The sequence below is a fragment of the Hesperophylax consimilis genome, chromosome 3, assembly GCF_061612785.1.
Source record: "Hesperophylax consimilis isolate HC1 chromosome 3, BYU_Hcon_1.0, whole genome shotgun sequence".
Taxonomy (NCBI): domain Eukaryota; kingdom Metazoa; phylum Arthropoda; class Insecta; order Trichoptera; family Limnephilidae; genus Hesperophylax; species Hesperophylax consimilis.
The window spans coordinates 5,394,043-5,418,189 of NC_142838.1; the positions used below are offsets into that span (position 1 = coordinate 5,394,043).

The window sequence follows — 24,147 nt, forward strand, 5'->3', positions numbered from 1 at the left end:
GTGGTCACCACCATGTAGTGGTCTGAATCACAGTTGGCACCCCTATACGTCCTTACGTTTGTGATGCTCGTTGCCCCCCTTCTTTCTATCAGGACATGATCAATTTGGTTATGGTGTCTACCATCTGGCGACGTCCAGGTCCGTTTGTGTATGTCTTTTCTTGGAAATTGAGTCGAGGCCACGATTAGGTTTCTTGATCCTACGAAATCAATCACTCGGGTTCCATTATTATTAGCGTGCTTGTGTAGACTGTTCATTCCTGCAATGTGTTGGAGCAGAGGATCCTGTCCTATCTTGGCGTTAAAGTCCCCAATTACCATCTTAATGTCGTTCGATGGTAATGTGTCGTAGACCTGTTCGAGATTCTGATAGTATGTATCTTTCATTATGTCCTCTTTATCTTCCGTTTCAGCATGTACGTTGATCAATGTTACATTGAGAAATTTCGTTTTTATACGTAAGCTGCACATTCTTTCATTAATGGGTTTAAAGTCTAATATGCATTTTCCCATTTTCCGGTCCACAATGAAGGCCACTCCGAATTTATGATGTCTTTCATTTCCACTATGCAGTATCGTATGCGTTCTTGTGTCAAATGGCTCAGATCCTATCCATCTGGTTTCTTGCACCGCCGTTATGTCAATTCATCTAAAGGGTGCAGCGCCATTAAAATTTCTCGTTGGTAATTTTTTGTTATTCATTATAAATTTTTGTTATAGTAAATAAACCTTAATTTTAATGAGCCATTGTAAATAGATAATAACGATAGTAATTAACAAATGAAGCATAAATAATATAGTTGCAAAAATATAGATATGACTGTCTAAAACCTTTGCGGTTGGAAAGGATTAAATGTGGGATTTAGTTTAATAATTTAAGTTTAAAAATAAGAATTATTATAGGTACTTATTTAATTAATATGATGAAATATTGACCAATTATAAAAATTGATTGAAAATTATAACAAAGCCTCAAAGAAAGAATCAGTATTTCCTTCGAAATACTGATTTATAAAACATACAAAATGAGCACTTTGACAGTTTCACAGGTAATTAAATTATTTTCAGTCACAGCACGTTATTCGACACTCTCGTCTATAATTTAAGGCCTTCTGTTTTATTTGACGTAAATTTACTGATCATGGCGAATTTATGTAACTCTTTGACAATTTCTGACATATTTTAAACAAAGCTTTATGCATTTAATTTACAGTGATTATAGGCACCTAACATAAAAATGTTAAATTATAAGTTATCTACTTTTTCTCATTAGTTAATAAAAAATATGTTTGGCAACTATTAAGAATCGTACGGATGCAGCAAAATAACATCACACATAAACAAAACGTTTATTTGTCAAACAAACGCGATACCTCTGTGTGGTATTGTAGTATTTGTATATAAAGAAGTGTAGTTAAGTAAATTAATACAGTACCTGTTCACGAAGAAAATTAAAAAAGTGTTTATTTTTAAATATCTGATTAAATTTTGCGTTTTCCTGTTAAAAATGGGACAGGAGGCCCATAACGAATTATTTGACATATTTTATAAAAAGTTAAGCACGAATATGTTATGAGGAAGTCGGAACAGGTGTTCTTCAAAATAAAATAATTATAATTTCAGACAAGGGCGCCTGCGTGAACATGTGTTCAGATATATTCTGAATAACTAATATTGGTAATTATTTGCCTACAAATACCGTTTTAATACGCATTTAAAAAAAAAACAATCATTTGATCAACTTAATAACAATAAACAACAACTTTTTTGCATTTACGATGTTAAAAAATATTGATATTTAATATTATTTACATAAATAATAATTTACGAGAAAATTTGCCATACGACACAACATTTTGACAGAACACCGATATGAACATCGCGCATAATTCGGATTTGTTTGTAGGCAGTGTAGAAAACACGAAAGACATAATCGGCATAATAGACAATTATTCGAGATCGCTGGCCACGTACCCGTTAATTATTAGGCGACCAAATTTGGTCCCAAATATCATATGAATTTAGTTTCTTAATATTTAAAGGTTTACTACGATTTTTTTTTAAATAAAACGCTTTGATTTTAGGTTAAGTTGGGTTATTATAGGTTAGATAGGGTGAGGATAAGTTGGGTTATTATAGGTTAGATTAGGTTATGTTAGGTTAGGTTGGATTATTATAGGTTAGATTAGGATAGGTTAGGTTAGGTTAGGTTGTGCTATTATAGGTTAGGTTAGGTTAGGTTGGGTTATTATAGGTTAGGTTAGGTGAGATTATTATAGTTTACATTAGGATAGGTTAGGTTAGGTTAGGTTGTGTTATTATAGGTTAGGATAGGTTAGATTATTATAGGTTAGGTTAGGTTGAATTATTATAGGTTAAATTAAGAAAGGTTAGGTTAGGTTCGGTTGGGTTATTATAGGTAAAGTAAGGTTTGGTTGGGTTATTATATCTTAGATCAGGATAGGTTTTGTTGGTTTAGGTTAGGTTGGGTTAGCTGAGGTGTAAGATTTACGTAAGGTGAGTTTAGGATAACAAAGAATTTCATCATAATAATTAACGGGTGCGTGGCCAGCGATCTCGAATAATTGTCTATTACGCCGTTTATGTCTTTCATGTTTTCTACACTGCCTCCAACAAATGCGAATTATGCGCGATGTTCATATCGGTGTTCTGTCAAAATGATGTATCGTATTGAAATTTTTCACGTAAATTATTATTTTTTATACTTAAATAATATTAAATATCAATATTTTTCAAAATTGCAAAAACAAAAATGTGTTGTTTATTGTCATTATGTTGAATCAAATAATTGTTATTTTTTTTAAATGTGTATTAAAACGGTAGTCGTAGGGAAAAAAAACCACCTAATATTTTATTGGGAAATGAAAATGCCGTCACATTTTTAACAGCGTATTGATAAAAAAGCCCTACTCATTTTTCACAGCGTAGACAGCTGGATGTGTCATAATGATTTTAGTAGAGTTTCTATTTGGTTTTGTTTTTATTTTTTACAAATAACCTACGTTACGTAGTCAATCATGAAGACCGAAAGTAAACATACTAATTACCATAGCAAAATTTATACCAATTGAAGATATTTCCATTTACAGACATTAGTAGTTTTCCAATATTTAAATGTGTTATTGATGGGACATATTTTCAAATAATATATCAATGTCAAATATTGGGCAAGGAACTCAAAACTCTGTTTTTTAAATACGTATTTTGACATGGGTTCACATTCACAACTTCCGTATTCATTCAAGCTTGTATGTTAAACGAAATGAAACCAACGTGTCACATATAAATAAGGCATCCAAAACGTAAGTAAATAATTCCTACGCATTGCGGCCTGTTCCAACTGACATATAAGGGTGCAGAATTGGAAAGCCCGAAATACCCCCTGAGATGGGTACAATACAAATCAACTTTAAACTTTGATTGAGTTATGGACACAATCATAAACTTTTAATTAGTACCCGGCCTAAAGTGAGCATTACTCAAAAATTCATTTTGGAACGTAATAATTCAATCTTGATATTTGTCGAATATTTACGTATCGAATGAAAAACTACAATCGGTTTGATAATTGGTGTAAGTTTTTCTTTGGTTGAAACAGCGAAAGAAGTACAATTAAAACAAAACAGTTTTATTGAAAATTTCTTCACAAGTTTGAATATATTATATTATATTATATGAGTTCATTATGATAAAACAAAGTTAATATGAACAAATATGCATAATATATAAGCAGAAACGAAAATTTTAAGTAACATTCACAATTTATTTACGTTCTAAAAGAACTTTATTTAGAACGGAATCATTGCATTGAACATTTATGGAGGAAATTTGAATATAGACGGCAAAATTTTAAGAAATCCTAGTTTGACATTTTACGGTTCTAGAAGAGTTTAATTTAATTATTTTTTTAATCCGAAACCATTAAATATTCAAAAAAACGAAACTTACGCTTTGACAATCTGAATACACAAATAATAATAAGTTACCAACTAACCATCACGCCGTTTCTCCGAAGGGGTAGGCAGAGAGGATAGACAGTCAAACAACTAGGTCTTTGCACACACTTCTTGCCTCATTAATATTCATACATCATCTCATACATATTCTTCATTTATTCTGACTCTTGACATGGCCCGACTCGAGTATCTGATTTATTTGAGCATGCCATGTCTTCCTCGAGCGTCCCCGACTTTTGGTACCATTCGCATTTGCATCATATATTCTCTTTACACTCCTTTCTTTACTCATTTGCTCTACATGCCCAAACCATCTAAGCGTCCCTTTCTTAATCTTACTTATTAGGCTTACATCTGCCTTGCACTCTTTGGGGATCTCCACATTTCTCACATGATCACACATGGTTTTACCATATATACGCCTCAGGGAAAATAATAATAACCAGTTCAAAATGTCCCGGTAAGTTTTTTTGCTAACATTTTCATTTTCGATTCTAAAAATTTTTTTTAAAATAAATCAATGTTTATTTCAAGTACAAACATTTAAAATATTTTTTTTTCTAGTTTGTAAAACTTTATTTCTTTTCAAAAATAAGAGATATGCAGCACATTTTAGATACCTCAGAGGCAAACAAACATCCCAGTTTCGGAAATTAAAGTTAAATTTAAAGCAAAAAATCAAGAGTTCCTTGAACCGCAGTTATAGACAGAGTCACTACCAAAATTAGTATTTTTAATTATTTTTTTTACTAAAAAACCCTGTTATTTTTTGTAGACAATCACATACGGAAGTTTTACGACGTATGGTGAAATAGGTGTATATTTACTAAAGTATGAATGAATAAATTTATCGGGGATTCATTTTAATAACAAGATAAGTTAACGACATCTTAGTAAACCTATTAAACCGCTACAAAGTAACCATTGAAAATGAACTGAAAGTTTTAAAAATTCAATTACTGAATTCGTAAAGATTTCACCGGATGAACTGAAACTCCAGTTCCCAGTTGGTTCACGTGAGCGAGCGATAGATACGTTGAACTCAGAAGAGTCGAAGAGTCAGAGGTGGTCGGTTTCTGAATTTGACAGCAGTGTATTTAACCTAAAAACGTATCAGGAGCAATATTCATTACTCATATAGATACACAAAATTTTGGACGGAAAACTAACGATCACACCAACAAAGTCGTGTAGAAAAAAACTATTTTTTTAAATACTCCATCAACCATTTTTTTTAAATACCCTATTCACAGTTTTCGCCTTATAAACCCACATATATTATTTTCAATAAAGGTGTTTGCGAATCATCATTTTTCCAAATTTAATCACTTGATTCTGATTACTACTTAAGGTTTTTACAGAGCAAAGCTAAAACCGAGCGCAGTGGTAATAATGTATACGTATACATACTATAAAGTTTGTATCTAGATTTTGTAGCGAAAGAACATCGAACATTGATAATTAGTTCCAAATCGATTACTGATGACTAATTCATTCAAAATGTTTAGTTTTACCAATTTGTAACGTATTGTCAACGATTATGCATGAACGGGCATGCGCCGCAAATGGACGCGAGATCCTTAGTTCTTCATAGCTCTGACAAATGAATTGCCGTTATAAAAGAAGTCTGTCTCTCTCATTTCACGGTTTCAGCCACTTGAGACAGTGCCCACGGTGATGTCACGTCTTCGGAATTTCGAATTATGCACGAGTCTTTCGCGCATGTGTGAGTGTCAAATATGGAGTTGCTAAGGTTTAAATGATATGGCGGGAATCCTTCATGAGTGGAGCGCATATTAATATTTGTCACCCGCATTCTCTCCATATTACTGTACTATTACACACTTTTCTATAACCGTTTTTATACAGGAATCTTTCTTCTTATCAGGAATTGACTGGCTACCCGGAATTTTCATATGCAACTTCAGTAAATTTATTTGTCTTCCTGTTTGCAATATCTCTAAAATAGTCGCTAACAGAACGAACGTTTTCTCTCAAGTAGAAATCAGCCGTTATCACACCTATCTATAAAACCAGTGATTATAACGCATAAAACTACCGTTCAATTTCTAAACATTCTTAAAAATAAAATTCTTCAATAAATTGTCTTTGAACAATATGATACTTGCGACAACGATTCAACGCGGATTTAGGAAAGGTTGGTCTACTAAATCCTACCTGACCCCTTTCATTTACTTTTTGCATAGGGATGACAAGGAATAGGTTGATATTATGTAAACAGACTTTGATCGCGTAATGTACTCAATTCTTTTGTAAAACTCGTCTATGTCAGTATACATAGTGGCCTGTTTAGATGGATTGAATCCTACATCGGGTACACCGTTATCGGGTAATCTTAATCAATTGTGTCTTTTCAAAGTCCATTTCGGTAGTATCTATTGTTCCTCAAGGATCGCACCTATTTCCGCCAATGTTCAACATATATATAAATGTCATTGGATCACGATTTCAAAATTTTGAATATTCACTTTACGCTGATGACATGAAAATATTCAAAATTGTTCGTTCTCTCTGTGACTGTGAAGCGTTACAAATAAAAATAATTGTAAAACTTGTATAGCGCCGTGTTTTTGTAAAAAGCACCTCGAGAGCGCTGTACAATTTATAACGAATTTCTAGTTTCCATCATTTTTTTACAAGAGCGCCCTTGTCTGTAAAGTGTAAAGGCAGGGGAGATATGTTGTCACCTGGTTGTGCAGTGTTGTAACGCGGGTTAAGATATCTAATTTATTAATCTTCTTTGTAAAAAATAAATCTTATTTTATTATTTACAAAGAGATTCATAAAAACATACTTATTTTGTACAATAAGTAACAAAAAAATACTAAATGGTCAATTCATATAAATACACTTTTATTAAAAAGTTTACGACTTTTTAAGCAGGGCACACTATAGTAAAAACACTGGAAGTTGATTTAAAATTTGCTCTTTTACCCTCCATTGCTATTGATATTACATTAATTAGAATATAAGTGGAAAGAGTATAGTTGATTTATCTTCTAAAAGACTGGAGTATTAAGGTCTCTTTAGCATTAGAAAATTGTGATGAAATGATCTTAAAAAGCTTACCACAAACATTTACATTTTTTTTTAAATTTACTTATTAACAATTTCGCGGTCTGTGAAGGTTAAAAGTTTCTGACTTGATATAACTGTCTAAAACGGTGAGGTATCTCTGAACTCCGTCAAGTCTGTAATCACACTTTGGGTGATTTCCAGGATTTGGGTCCTGACACGCCGAAAAAACGCTCGAAGAATGAAAGAACTCGGTTTTTGATTCCTTCCGATAGCGCACGACGACGCTGACCTAAAGGTTGACTGTCGTTATATTCCATAATACGAAATACACATTTCCGATACATTAGCCGGAGCCATTCCGATAGGTGATGAAATACCATCCAGCATAGCTTGAACTGGATTTTTTCAAAACATTTGACAGTGAAGATTTTTGAGATGCTTGATTTTTGGGAAGATTTAGAAATGCTTGTGATAAGTCTTGACGCTGCGTTGAAAACGGATTGCAATTTGTTAATTGTCTGGGGATACTTGCATATTTTTCATTGCAATAATCTAGACGTGTAACAACAGAAGACTTGACTAACAATTTAGTCGCTTTTGTTGGCAGGTTTTTCATCACTGCTATAATTTACCTTAATTGAAAGAACCTTGTGCTTACAATTCTGTTCAAATAAGTTATAGGAAAAATTAGAAGACACTTAGTAGTTTGATACATGTTTTTTAGTGATGGCACTTCCTGGAATGGTTATTTGGAGTTATCGATGCTATGCAGACGTTTGTTTGTGGCCGTCCAGAGAAACTCAGCCTTTCACGGATTCAGTTTCAATCTTTTTTAGGTCATCCAGCGAGTAGACACTCAGTTATATGAGTTTTATGACAGTCTATATATGTTAGTAAAGAATAAAAATTAGCTTGCTGTTTATCAGGGCAGCAGTGGAATAAAATACCAAATGATTTGATTATTTTATTTATTTATTTATTTTATTTTAATATTACATTTAGTTACAGTAGTGACGTATTGCCCATCTCACTAGGTGTGGAACGCCTGTGTTGAGATGGCAATTTACATAGTGGTTGTTAACTAGGTTTTAGGTAATACAATATTGTGAAAATGCCAGATAAAATAAAATCAGTATTTTTTTTTTTTTTTTTTTTAATCATACAATTCAAGAATGAATGTAGAAGGTGGAGGCGAAGCAATAATAATTGAAAGTAATTAATTAATAAAGTTTCAGTTTGACCAAAAGGCGTATTATACATATATATAGGTACACAGTAGGTAAAAAAATTTGTATGTTATGAAATAGTTCAATGTATATTTTTGTTGGAGGTAATCAATGATTTTATTTTTAAATAAAGTTTTGATTTTTGTGTTTCTAATGTCAATAGGTAGAGAATTGAATAGTTTAATAGCATTGTATTGAAAGCTTTTTTGTCCATAAGAAGTTTGACAAAGTGGGACAAACTTAAAAGATTTTACATGAGAATGTCTCAAGACTCTAGTGCTTGTTCGTTCTTCATAAATAAGGGTATTTTTAAATTGATGAAGCAGGATATTTTTTTAATATAATTTTTTCAGGTTTGGAACATTTAGGACGGGTTGTTTCGGAGAATTTGAACAATTCATCAAATCTCAACGTTCATTTACGGGTTCTGTGAAAGTCCTATTCAAATTCTGTTATTATATCACTATAGGCAAGCTGCTTGACAGAACTGAAATAAAAACAGAACTTAAAAATATCTTTCACAGAACTTGAAAATTAACTTTGAAATTTGAAGAATTTTTCAAGTTCTCCGAAACAACCCGTCCTTAGTGTCTTAAAAATAAAATCAATATTCGTTCTTAATGGGACTTTTAGAATAACCTTCAGAATTATTTTTTGAATCTTTGCTTATGGCTCCAGGCAAGTATGTGTGGCACTACCCCAACTGACAATACCATATTCAAGAGACGATTGAACTAGAGCACAGTAAACTTGTTTCAGTTGTTTTCTATTTAAAATATCTCTAACATTTTCAAAAAAATAGATGAGTTTCCTCAGTTTTGTTGTTAGGTTTGCAACATGTACATTCCATTTAAGGCGATGCACTACGTCGTGTAATATTATAAATTGAGCAGCTATCAACAACAACCCTTACGTAGATGGCGATAAGGTTTAAATTCCCGCTAAACACCATCCGCCTGTTTTGTTTTATCCAAGAAAAAAACATGGCCAAAAAGTGCCTTTTATTTTATTTTGAGGATGTTCAGGCATAAATATTTAATTTTCTTCCGATCATTTTATAAATACCTTAATTTGCCACATTATACAATAAAATCATAACCGAAAATGGGTTTGTAAGTAGGAGATTTTGAAATTTAAAGCAGTTTTCATAGGCATATACATTATTTTTTACTGGGCTTATAAAATGACTTTTATAAAAAATACTCGATTATTTTAAAGTTCAAGATGTATTCTACTCGAAGTATCTAATTAAAGCATCTGAAACATTTCTAGGCGACCCAATTTTCAAACCAAAAACACATGATTTTGCATTACTACGTATGGCATCGCCTTAAGAAAATCGTCTATTTGAATACCAAGATATTTAATAGTATCAACTCTACTTATAGAAGGAAAAGTACATGAGGTTATAAAGGGGTTGCAGTTGTGTAGTTTTAGGCTTTGTTGAGACGGTAAGAGCTTATTTGATATTCGAAATGTTAAAAATTTGGTTTTGTCTGTATTCAGGGTTAATATGTGAGCATCAAACCAATTTTTAACAATACGAAGGCCATTTTCTGCCATTTTATAGACTTCATCCCAAGATTTAGCGTAAAATAGCAAAACAATATTATAAATACACATAAATTTGTAGGTTGCATAGATCATTAATATATATTAAGAATAATAGGGGTCCTAAGATGCTACCTTGTGGGACGCCACAGACTGTTTTTTGAGGACGACTATAGGTACTGTTTATTTTAACGCATTGAGTTTGATCTGTTAGATAACTACAAAATAATTGCAGGACTGAGTCTGATAATCCTATCCTCTTAAGTTTATCTAAATGTATTTTATGAATCACAGTGTCAAACGCCTTTGCAAGATTTAAGAAAATTGCTAAACAATTATTTGTGAAGAGAATGAAGAGCAGTGGACTCAGAAATGATCCCTAGAGTACTCTAAATAAAAGAGTTGCATAATTTTCTTATTTTTTGACCAACCTCCACAGATTGTAAATGGTTGCTTAAATACTATACCACTTCTTAACGCTACCGAGGGATTTTTCTAGTCATTTGATGAGAATATCGTGATCAAACGTGTCAAAAGCGGTACTAACGTCACTTGAATCTATTCACTAAATACGTGACCTGGTAATTAATGAACATACATACCACATTCAAGACATTACAAGGAAACATATAGGTACCCAACAATATTTAATATTTGTAATTTGTTTCATAACTGTAACTAATGTATGGTTTTTCTATATAATATCAAATAAATATATCTAATGTTATTATGAATGAGTGGCAGTGCATCAAACAAATGCACTTAGGCAGGGACCGCCTCTGCAAAGACTTAAGTTTTTCAACCTATTTTTTCTTCAAACCTAGGTTATAAGCTACGACTCCACTCGAGGCGGAGTCTCCGTTGTGACAGAAAAGGGGGAAACTACAACATCACGGCTTCTGGTCCAGCACGCTGACCTCCCGGACTCTGGAAAGTACTCTTGTAGTCCTTCAAATGCAGACGTGGCCAGCGTCAGGGTGCATGTTCTTAACGGTAAGGTTATAAAATTATTACCCAAAAATATTATGTAACGAGGTTGGTTGAACACTTGAGGTGCCTAAATAGTGAAGGTTTTTCAGAATCCACAATACACCTAGTAGAGAAAGATCACTCTTTTGATAAATCCTCGGGTATAGATTTACTGTATAGAAATAGGATAGGTTTACGTTTGAACAATCTAGAAACTCTTGAAATAAAATAAAAAAATCCCCAAAAATAAATAAAATCAATTAACTAAATAAACAATCAGACAATTTTAACATATTCCCTTCGCCTCCACCTACTTTTACCCCTTTCTCTTCCCTACCTCCCCCTTAGCCCACCACCCCAAACTTGATTTTCTCTTTCCCTGTTCTATCTAACCTATAAATACACTCCAACTCTGTTATCGATTTAATATCTTTTATATAACCTCGTTGAAGGTTCAGGGTGAACCGAAACCGGTTGCTTTTATACATTAATAAAAATATATACAATAAAGTGTTTTTAAATCAAAGTTATTTTTTCCAATTATTATAATTATGTATATCCACAAAAATTTTGCTACATTCGAAAAAAATATATTATTTTCCGTTCATGTGTCAAACACACAATATACTTTTTATCAATAAACTAGCTGAAGCTCCCGGCGTTGCCCGAGCTTTATGCAGAGTTTTTTGATTAGATATAGACAGTTATTTTCCTCTTACTTTGAACCTAAAGTATACAAAATGTCATCAAGGAGTATCAAAGTTCTGCTTTGATGATGGGTTAGTTATTTGAATCTTATGTAAGCAGTAACCTTCCCCTTGTTTTGAAAAATATTTCATTAATAGGAAAAAACTTTTTTTTTTTATAGATAAAAGATGGATAGTGATAATTGAAATGCTAGTACTTTAATCTAAAAACGAGGCGATCCACATATATTCAAATAAAACATATAAAATAATGACTACTCTCAACAGTTGAAAGGTTTCCGTTAAATGCTGATTCTACATCCTTTTCAGCTTTTGAAAGAATTAAAATCAGCAGAAATGGACATCTATCATGTTGTTAAACTTTTCAAATATTATAATTTGATAGAAAGCTGAAACCCACTAAAAATCAGCGATTAAAAGAGACCCTTCAAATGTAAAAACTAATAAACTGATCAGCCATTTGTTAACTTTGGCAAACGTGAATTTCTGCAAAAAAACTTAGCCCAGCTCTTATAACGAATTTGAACGATTGGTATAATTTGGGAGAAACTAAAACTTTTGGTTCAAGTTCTGTTATTATCCAAGTACTGTGAAGCAACTGGCATATTATAGAAGAATAACAAAACTTGATTAGAACTGTCACGGAACTTTAATTTTGACTTTGAAATTTGATGAAATGTTAAAATTCTGTGAAACAACCGTGCTGAGTTGAATATCAACTAGATTGATAAAAATAACATTTACATTTGTTGATTTTCTTTAGGCCCTGTCCGCACAGCGTTTTAAATTCGCGCGTTTTAAATTCGCGCGAATTATATTCCGCGATCGGAATTACAACTAGTACGCACTGCGAATAAAATTTCGTGCGATTTTTGACAGTATAATATAGTTCTCGGCTAAATACTGAACATTTTATGTCTAAATTTGAATTCAGATTGACACTTTAATTTCACAAAGCCCATCAAATTAATAATGTTCTCTTTCAGACAGAGTTAGTTGAAGCCGAGCCCGATTATTTAATTTAGTGTTAAATGTTGGTAAAATAAATATAGTGCTTATACCTGACGTAAAGACGAAAAACATTAAAAATTTCTGAAATTGTTACGATGATTTTTTCTTGTAATTGCAACATACTATGTGTGTAATTATTTATTTTTGGTGAACAGGGAAAATTGTTTCATATAATAATAAAATATAGAATCAGGTTATTGGAAAAACCCAACTTCTTAGAAGTAACTGTTGAAGTAGTCGATTGACTTTATTTCGTTGACAAACGAAATGTTTGAAATTAAAACAACATTATTTCCTTGTACGTATCAGTGTAAGGATACAATTCATAGAAATGCGTTTTGTATATTTTCAATATATTATTCCCTGGCGGAGTGGACAGCTATAAAGAAAAGGTTCCAGGAAAATGTTGTTTGGAGAATTTTTACGTTGGGTCGAGTGGAAAATTTATGTCACGTTTCAAAGACAATGCTTGAAAGTTATTTGAGAAAAAAAGTTTCGAGTGACAGAAAATAAACAAAGAAATGAAATAAAATTCTGTTTTCAAGCTCGTTTTTCTTTTGGAAGGCAAACAAACAAAAAAATCAGAATATGTGAAATTTCATATGAAAACGTATTTTTTTATTATTTTTTTGATATTTTGAACCTTGTTGAACCTTGACACTTCGATATTCTCATTTCTGAAATAATCTGCTAAGTTCTTATTTAAAAAACGTTTAAATAAACAATATATATATGTCTGTCTTTTAAAAAATAAATTTAAAAAAAAAAATATATATATATATATATATTTTTAGTAAATCATTTTTATTTATTTTACTGTGCGTGTGTAGTAACTTTTAAAATATATTATTTTGATTATTTGATTATTGAAAATTATTTTTCAGAATCAATTATGAACCCTCTTATTATGAATTAATGGCGCAGTCGTAAAATTAATCAATTACACAGTCAAATTAGTTAACAAACACTAATAATAATTTGTCATCAGCACAAAATCAAATTTACCTTAGTATAATTATCAGTGTTATTAAATAATTGTCAGTATCGTAATTGGTGTAGTTTTTACTAGTCGTTTTTATTGAAAATTTATTGCTACGGTAAGTAGCTCCAAGAGTTTCAACCGCTTTGTGCATTTTATACTTTTCTAATGAGATTAACCTTTTCTTAGGAGAGCGTCCAGCTGCCATGCAAACTGGCTCTGCAGGACTCTCCAGCAGCGCTCGCCACATCCTTCCGCTTCTTCTCCTCCCCTTAGTACACCAGAAGCTGAGAGACATTGAAAGGTGACAGAGTTTATTGTGGTGCTAAGTAGACATTATTCATATAAAACCTGTTTTTATACAATATTATAGAAATGTAACTACTATGGTACTACTTGGTATACGGTGGAAATATGAAAAGATGGTAAGTTGTTGTTTCAGTGATATTTTGGACGAAGAAAGTGATTTTAAAATAGATAAAAAAAGTGGAAAAAGTGAAAAAGTGTTGACATTCAAATGATAAAGTTAAGTTAAAAAAATCAATTCATTGAAATACTGGTTTATTGCTGTGGCCTCTCAGTATTGCTTAATTCTTAACATATGTACGATCAAAAAGATGACGTTAAATTATAAAGTGGTGGCTTTCAATGAAACTTTTTCTTGATATTATATGTAATTTTTTCGTTTGAAAAAATATTCCTCAAAATGAATGTAAATCAAGGCAATTTTTAATTTGCTGATATTATTATTATTGATATTATGTTATCATGTTTTTGAAGACTACGTGACATAAATTAAATAAGTGATATTGTAACATAAGTCTTGATAAAACAATAAAAGGACACAATTTCGTCAAAGTCATCCTGATTCCCTTAAATTTCTGAGAATTAAATGGGGAAATGAAATTTCCTCTTTCCTGACAGACAATTTGGCTGTTGATAAGGGTCTCTTTTGGTAATGAAGGACGCCAGTATTTCGGTTAGATGTGTCATTGTCCTTATAATGTGTTTGAAAAGCTATTTCTTTGCTTTGTACCTTTTGGGTAAGGATAAGTTTAAAAATGTTTATCTAGATTCTGAATTGAAAAAAGAGCTTAAATTCAAACAAAATTCTAAAAACACTATAAATTTAAATGGATTGAGTAGGTATTATCTCATCATGCATATTATAGTATGGGTAATTTTAAAATATATATTTAATATCCCTATTGTTATGTTTCAATCAACTTTTAGTAAGAACATATTTATTAAGTCCGTATAAGTATCGTTTTATAAAGTAGATAATACAATATGTAAAATATAAATAATGTTTTATAATTGTGTAAAAATGTATAGTAATATTTTTTTGGAAAGTAAAGAGAAACAGAAATTTCAATGGAGCATACCTTTTTATTTGTAGATTTATAAATAAGAATGACCAAGTTACCGAAAACAAAATCCCGAAAGACTGAGATTTTGATATTTAATTTTTTTCTCATTATCGGCAATACTAGTAGGCGCCTGATAATTATTAAACCATGACGATAGAAGAGAACTGAAATTTAAAATATATGGTTCCGTTTGGTTAGGTTAGTCAATATTTTCAAAAAGATTAATATACCCACTGTATTGGAAAATATTTTTGGGTTAATGAAATTAATACAATCAATCTAATCAATAAGTTTAAAAAACCTCCAATATTTATCCTTGCTCGTAAACAAAGTTCGACTATATTTTACAAACAAATGGACAATGAGCGTTTATTCTTCCAACACAAAAAAAATTTTTGGAGGCCCATTTGAGCTATAAATAATCTTAGTTTTATCGAATTTTATTGTTAATAAACAACCGACTTATCAAATAAATGTTTCCTGAGCAATGCTCACTTTATGAGTACAGGCGTACCCCAAGGCCCAGTAGAGATACTCTTCTTGAATTCACAGTTTGATCTGACAGGTGTGTCTAGTTCCGAAACTTGATTATCTCATCGATGAGGCGGGTTTAAGGGCGGCTTTGGGCCTTTTTTAATTCCTCTTACTGAATTTTGTTACACATTCATGTGTTGTTTATTTTCCGGGGTTTTCATAAAGCTTTTAAGTAAACACTGAAGAAGTGAGCATTGTTTGCGAAAGACGTCAGTTGTTTTCGAACAATAAAAGTGGTTAAAACCAAGTATTGAATATTTTATAAATGTTTTATTTTTATATAATTATGAATACAATTTTAGTATCTTAATCAATTGGATTTTAGGCTTTAGAGAATAATATGTTTTGTTCGAAAGTAAGTGTCGTAAAACTGCAACTTCACTGTAGACGTTTGGCGTTTGAAGGTGCTGCTGGGATAAACCCTTTACAGCATACTCAAAGGACTGGTCCAGAAAATTATGATTTTAATAAATGGGATAAATAAATTCTACACATCCGCTAAACTCGATGAACAGCATTCCTCAATATATTTAATCTGGGCTTCTGAAAAATGAGAAAAACCCAGCTTAGAAAAAGAGTATAAAAAAGGACCCGTTGCAGTTGTGACCACCGAGAATATGACAGTTCCAATCTGCTTCACTGGCAAATACGTAGGTAAAGCATAATAAATTAATTATATTCCGCGGTTCCCAGTATGATATCAATTAATCAATTTACACTTAAAATAATAATCCGCGGTATCCTGAATATCACACATCAATCTCTTCCGGTAGAGAAATCAATTTACGTTGATTTGGAAAAGGGCAGATTATGACATTTATGTATGGAAGACAATTACAGGATTGAATATTTAGATTTCCTATTCAGTATATCAATTCTATGCGAATACCTAAATAATATGTCCATATTTACTGTGTGAACAAAGTCTTTCAGGAATAAATTTTACTTTCAGGTTACACTTTTAACAGCGCTGGGATCATGACCCGCACAAGTTAATTTCTGTTAGAAATCTGTTTTCCAAGACGAGAACCTAATGTGAGCCAACCTAACTTATGATTGCTTTATCCTCTCCCTCTATACTCCAGATAATACGAAGTTCAACGTTATAATTCATGTCAAGAAGATGGAGTGTTTACTCTGCCGTGCACCATACACCGTTCCCCGTACACCGTACCCGTACCCCTTCAGCGCAGTTCCTTATCCGCGGCTTACACAACATAATCCCTCACTGTTTGTCACACACTGTCTTCCGTGTATTATTGTTTGAAGTTCGTGCTCGTACACAGGGTGATACGCTGCATTTGTGTAACTTGCGAGGATGGGGTCAGTGTTATGCTCAGCGGAGATTCTCGGTAAACATTACCAGATACAGTTCTGGCTTCCCGTAGTTCTCCGGACAAAATACAGGACTTTCGAAATGGAAATTAGAGGGAGTGTGGTAAACAACATATCACGTTATACTTCAGAACCACCAGAGTCAAACTACCATTTTGTTTTTCAATATTTTTTTTTGTTATATATATTTATTATTAAGTATAACAAGCAAAGAGAACACGTGCCTACTAGTTATTAATTTGTATCCCAACTCTAAATAAAGCTGAAGCGTAATATTTGCAAACTGTTTGGAGTAAATACACTCTAAATGTAGGTACTAATGTAAATATAGGATATTTACGGTTGGTGTTCAGATTTAACAGAACACGCAAATGAACGCTTGCCAAAAATGGTTGTTTCTGTTTTGAAATGGGTGTACCTACTGTGGATTTTTGTAGGTGCGTTCAACTATTTTAGACAATGTTTTTTATAAATGAAAAATCTGAATTTCATCTCCTGATACTTAGACACGGTGATGTATGCATTAAAGAACTATACGAAAATTGGTAAGAACTTTCGGAATAAAATAATTTATTTCAATATTTACTAACACACATTTGAACAAAATTAAAGGTTTTCAAAAATTTCAACTGATACACGGATAAAAATTAGTTTTGCAAAAATCTTCAAATTATTGGTAATCCGGTCAAAAATTAATTCTTAATATAGCGTTACACATGTTTGCCTTGATAATATGCAATGACGAAATGCGAAAATATTAGGATTTTCATAAACACTTGTTCCGACATCGTGATTATTTACACCGTGTCATTTACTAAAATTTAGGAAAGGAAACCCGTGAGTTCATTAGATAAGGCCTGAAATCATAATTTTAAGCGGATTTCCAATAATTTAAGAGATTCTTAATATTCAGGAACAACTTTTTCTTTTTAACTAATGTTGAAGGTTGTGCCCGTCAATGTAATATATAATTGAAGAAGAAGATAACACTAATAAATATAAACAAAACATGAAACAGAACAAGACACGAAAGATAAAAAAAATGTCAAGTTGGTTAAGACCTGTCCGGGTAAAACAAGAGATCCTGTGTTCGATTCATAGTTGAGACTCTTTTTATTTTTCTGTGTGTTTCACGTTTTGTTTAGATTTATTAGTATCTTCTTCTTCAATGATAGATTCTTAATAAACTACCTTACCCATTTTCTACGAGTATAATATTCCGCTTTACTGGTTTATGTTTCACTTGAGAAAATATTTTAGGGTTGAATTAAAAAAAAAACTATACGATCTCCTTATTTGTGAGATAAGTAAAGCCCTCGTCTGTAAGTGCGCAGCTTTCTGGCTCAAATCCCAACGTGCGCAAGTAAATTTTATTTAATCAATTTGTTTTGCTTAACTATTAATTAATTTTAAAATAAAATAATTTTATTTAATCATATTAGAGAAATAATCCGTTACATAATAAAAAAATTAAATTTTAAAACTTAGAGTAGTCAGGACTCTTCGTAAAACATTAGTAGTCGCGTGTGGACCATTTTGCCGTCTGTAATAAAATGCATTTTTTGCACATTTGTACTTGAAAAACTTATAAATGTTTGTATAAGCATCAAAATGAAAAATAAACCTACAAAAAAAGTTATATTTATTTAAGTAACATAATTAGTCACCGACAATTTGGTTTGGTAATCTTTTGAAAAATGACTTACTTCTCGAATCATTTTTAGCTTAACCTAATAAAATAAAAAAAAATAAATGAACACAAATTGATATTTTTTCACTATTTTAGGTTTCAGTGAAACAGTTTTGATACATGCACGTACAGTGTTCGTTGCACAGTAACTTTGTGCATACATTGCTTTTTTGTTCATAAAAGGGTGCAATGTATGCGTAGTTTGTCTTTTTTGTCAAAAAAAAATAAGGAAATAAATTATAACAAACAAAATAACCATTTCAAAATTATCTTTACATCAAAATAAACACAATTGCAATTCAAAATCAAAATGTTCAACATTCTTAAGTATGTGTACCGTGAGTGGTCACGCAATAAACTATTTGCCGCCGTGCGCCATCTATAGGTAACCACCCACTAGATTGATAACTCCATGCTTTTTGTTCCCAGCAAGTTGGTCCACTATTTAACCATATATATATGCCAGCATTTGTTTTTCGTCCGAAACTTATACGTCACACGCACCATCGACGAGAATATTAATTAATAGAGGACAATATCATTCTCATTCGGAGCCTGCGCGACTCATTAGCAAAAATATTTTTAAAAAAGTCCAATATTTTGAAGCATCGAATTTTGATATTTCTCTGCCAGTAACAAAAAAATAAAAAACTCAGTTACATGTTTAGTATTTTTTATTTCAGCAAGACAGTAAGTTATAGCTACACAGTAGGTTAAATCATTAATGTATATATTATTGGAATTATAAGTTGCGTGATATAATTAGGATCCAATACAGTATCACAATACGAAAATTACGGCAAGAAAAAGGATTCGTAATGAGCTGGAGTAGTGGTTTAGTCCGAAGAAGTCGTATGTCCCCTTGACGTACTCGACTTTCTCAGGAGTGAAGGCGGGTAGAGGAGAGAAGCTGAAGCCCTGCTGCGCACTGCGCTGTGCTATTTTGCTTGAATACTGCGGGGTAGTCGCTTTCCTCAGTACCGTACCACCCTGCATAGAAATTATTTATTAAGCATAAAACGCTAAAATTATTTTAACAAAAAATATATTATATGGTTATGAAATAAAATCAACTACAAATTAAAAACATTTTCTTACATTGTTTATTGTAATGTTGTATCTATAAGTCATTTACTGTGAACTGAAAACCTCGCTCCCCTCGAGATCGGCAGCAGAATTAAGATTTTCAGGTTCATTCCAATCAACGTTAATACTAATTCCCACTCTTCCTTAAAGCATCACAGCAGTGAATTCATAATATATATATTTGTTATCGAAGGAAGCAAACACTTTGTGGCTTAACATTATTACACAAATGAAAGAATATCTTTGTTTTAAACCACTTTATTAAATTTATATACGTCGACCGGTTTCGGTTGAACTCAAAGATATTAGAAGAACGTTGAACTCAACCTTCATCAGGACAGTACAAATATAAACAGTTTATTAAATTTATATACGTCGACCGGTTTCGGTTGAACTCAACCTTCATCAGGATAGTACAAATATAAACAGTTTATATTTGTACTGTCCTGATGAAGGTTGAGTTCAACCGAAACCGTTCGACGTATATAAATTTAAAAAGTGGTTTAAAACAAAGATATTCTTTCATTTGTGTATATATATTTGTTTCAGTTGATGTAAAATAACAAGTCTTCTCTTCTACTAACCAATTTGCTTTGCCCTGAATACATCGTCATAAAAGTGGTAGATCCTGACATGGGATTTATTTGATCAGAGTGTGTGCACACACGTAGTCAGCAATACCTAGTAAATTACTAGAAATTATTAAAACATCATAACTTCACAAGGATTTGAATATTTATGTTGATTTTTTTCCTGAGATATTCAATGTAAGAGCGTTTCCGGCACCTCCATTGCCATATCCTTGCTGGCATAATACGTGAGATTCATTAAATAGTCAAACACTTTTGACACTATCTCCAAATGCACTGACAGCAATCCTATCTTGTAGAGGTTGTGGAAGATCAAAGTGGTAAAAAGTAACCAATCTGTTGTTAACGCCGAAGTTAACATTTGGCGTGAATTTATCTTGAGCGCCACCTGTTTTTTTGTTTGAGTAAGGGAAACAGGAAACCATTGATGGAATTTCAGGGTTTAAGTGGACAACGAGTGCTGGCATTCATAGGTTAGGTTATTGTAATAAGAAGATAAATTTATGAGTGTAAATTAGATAGATATAATTTAAAGATATGAGTCGCACAAAGTACAGAGAAGTGTTATACATCCTAATCTAGCTTTGGGCAAGAAGTTAATACGTTACTCGGGCATTTCAAGTCTTGAATTTATTGCGAACTGCGCCTTCCAGGTACGATGTCATCTTGTCAAAATAATTATACCGCTCGGGCGAGCGATGGCTTCAAATGGATTCTCCTTGTGAATCCATTTCATCGGTAAGCAGGTAGCAATTATGAATATTATCTGAGGTTCCAGAATTAGCGGAGGGTAGGCAAATTTACATCTTACTTGAGGATTTGAAGTGTGGCTTTGTATTGCCAATCCATTGGTCTTATTAGAGTTATCCTCGCCGGGATATTTAGATTGCCATTTTAATCCATCTGCCTTTTGTAAGTTGAAAATGGCGATCAGGCTGTGATCCGTCGTTTTTATGATTCCACGGTGCTCCAAGCCGTTGAACCAAAAAATAAAGAATGACCGCTTCCTTCCTTCCGATTCCAATCTTTCCACCTTGAAGAAAAGTGTTGCCAGGCGCATCCCACACAGTTCCTTTTATGTGGGGAAGGAGAAGTTCTTACTTTGTTACGATTATATACGTAACACTGTTTTTTGGTTTGAACCACCGGATCCTATTTTGTGTTCCAGATGTCGATTATACAAGATTTTGACGAGATGTCAAGATTAAATTTCTTAATGAACTTCTCGGCCTTTTGCTCCCGATTGAAAACTGAGAGCCACAAACTGACGGATATCTCGCTAATATCAGATAAACAATATATTCAAATATGCCAAATCTTTACATTGCAACGATGTGCTCATATCGTACTTCAAGTTCAAGAAGTCAAACGAAACCAACACAGATATTCACTCATCTAGTATTCAGCTGTCAAAATTCAGCGTTTTTCCTTGTTTCACTTTTCGATCGGAGTTATACCCCGTGTTCCCGCGGTCACCCGCGCACTGACTGTCCTTACAATGAAGGGAGGTGGGGAACGAAGGGGCAGCTACTAGGACGATTCCTCGACGAGTGCAAAGTTTTATAATAACATTTATTTGCAGAGGGTGGTACAATGTTCACAGCCCGAGGGCTAGGGTTAAATAACATAAGATTTACCCACAGTTAAGTAGGTTCTCATTAGTATAGTATAGTACATTGCAAACAACAACAAAAAAAGTAATTAATTGATACAAGATGAAAATAAACGATTTTAAAATAGTATCTATAAGACATACTCCATTATCATTAAAAATAATTTTTTTAAATAAGTAACAAAGCAAAGTTTTAGAATAGTTCAGAAAGTCATTTTCTGCCATAAAAAATTTATGCAATATTATAGACTGACCGAAACATGACTTAAAAATATAGTATATTTGCGGCACGTTCCAGAGTAGAAGATACTCTCCGTATCACCGGTGAAAGACTATCATTCAGCATTGAAACGTTGCTTGAAATGGTTTCAGCTGCCTTTGGTGATCATATCTGAATAATTCGATATTTTCCTACCTTCCTCCTCTCCATCTCCTTCCCGTTCTCACTACCTTCAGCCTCACAACATATCCCATTTGGGAATGCAATAGCCTCACTGGCTTCAGGCTGTTGGTAGCAGCTGGGAGGTGTTCATATAAAAAACTAATTTTAGGAAGATTATCACCAATGTATTCTAATGTTTCGTATATTTCAACATTTCAGAACCACGTTCCTCATATTTAACTAAACTTGTAAGGCAAAAGGTAAGTGGGTTAACTTTGATGACGAAAAACGGCGGTTTACTACTTCGCCCGGAGCAAACTTGCAGTTTTCAACTCCGTGCTCCAACCAAGTTTCAGTAATGCTCTATTTCTGCCTACAGCCGCTACAGCCAGTTTGGAATTACAGGATATCGATGTCATAGCGATGAAATTGATTTTGCCTGAGGATTTATGATGTACTCAACGATTACAGGCGAACGGTAAGCTTCACGATGAAAAGGTTTAGAGATGGAGTTGTTCTATTGATTTTATCAGGTGTACGAGTGGATTTATTTTTAAAGCTTTGATTCTTGTTAGAAGATTTAAATTTAGGATTTATGACGAGAAAAAAGTTGATCACGTTCCAGCAAAATGGGAAAAAATATGATTAATATTTTTTTATGGATTCCTCGTAAAAACGAACATCTAAAAGGAGTTATTTTGGATTTAGTATATCAACGACAGATTACTCAAAACATTTAATACCTGTTTACCAAATTCGAGTTCTACTGCCTCATAAACCTTAAAAATCACGGGTTAGTCCAAATTCTTGACAAATCAGTTCCAATTTTAAAAATGAAACTCAATTAAAAAATTTGAATTCATTCATCAGAACACCAAGGAAACGAAAATTGGTGTTTTATTTTAAATCTAAGAAAGCATTGTCAGTGGCGATACTGTATTGAAGAATTAGCTCTGCCATTCTGATGGTCTAAAAACTCGTGTTTTGAAACTCAAATTCATATCTCTAAATAGTATAAAACAAAGTCATTATTCGCGTCTGTCTATGCGCTTAGCTCTGCTAAAGTGCACAACGGATTTTGATAGCGTTTTGATTGTCATTTAAACAATTTTTTCCTGAAGGTTTACATATATATATATATATATATATATATATATATATATATATATATAATACTTGCACATGGGATTTATAGAAAGTAAAGAAGAGTTGATATATTGTAATCCAGTTATAAAAAATATTTTCGGGTGCTTATTGCTAACGTTGGCAACATTTTATGAGATGCATCAAAATAATGTACTACGGAATTGAATATCTTTAAAACGCCTACAGAAAAGTCCGCGGCAGTATATGTATTTATAGTTAACCCCCAGCAATACCGGGTACACGTCAGCTGGTAAATTTATAGAAAAAAAGATTCCTTGGCGAAAATTACGTTTGTCCGTAAAAGCACATTTAAAGGCTTTATTGATTTGCGGTGCTGCGATCCTCCTCAGTTGAATGCTACTCCAGCCACTACGTCAAACCATAAACAAGTTTTGTTGAGTTACAAGATCCGGGCCGGATAAAAAAATATTGATTTCAGATATATAAAAACCGATAATACATAATCTCTTCATTGACTTAACAATTTTTATAGAATAAATAATAAAGGACATCCATTTAACAACATCCAACTGTTTGACATAAGTACAAATATTATGAGAGAGGATATCTAATAACGTTTTTTAATACAAATTTATCACAATCTTCGCTCATTATAACCGTTTGTTGTTGTCTAAAAACGAATTCAGTAAAAAAATATTATTTGTCGTAGGTACCAACATAGTTTTCTTTGATGTCCTAATCAAGAACAATTGCCTTCATTTAAAGGTGAATTATAATAGAAAAATATCCCTTATAATGCTTTTTACAAAGTTGTTTAAAATAATTTGCATAAAATATTATTATACATTGTTATTTTAACAATTGTTATAATACCGAGCAAACTACAAAGCAAGCATCTAAAATATTATTTAAATGGAGGAGATACAAAAAAATAACTGGCGCTTCTAGGTACTTCTCATAGAAAACTTGGTGGCCTGTATTCT

General features: G+C 32.3%; 1 protein-coding gene across 1 annotated transcript in view; it reads left to right on the plus strand.

The window, feature by feature from the left end:
* LOC149424856 (zwei Ig domain protein zig-8-like) overlaps nt 1–14,707 on the plus strand; it is a 101,587-nt gene extending 86,880 nt beyond the window's left edge. The window contains exons 5-6 of the mRNA XM_089650833.1: nt 10,617–10,785; nt 13,648–14,707. Of these exons, the coding sequence (XP_089506959.1) occupies nt 10,617–10,785; nt 13,648–13,766 (288 nt within the window). The 3' untranslated portion in view covers nt 13,767–14,707. The remainder of the gene's footprint in view (nt 1–10,616; nt 10,786–13,647) is intronic.
* The last annotated feature ends 9,440 nt before the right edge of the window (nt 14,708–24,147 follow it).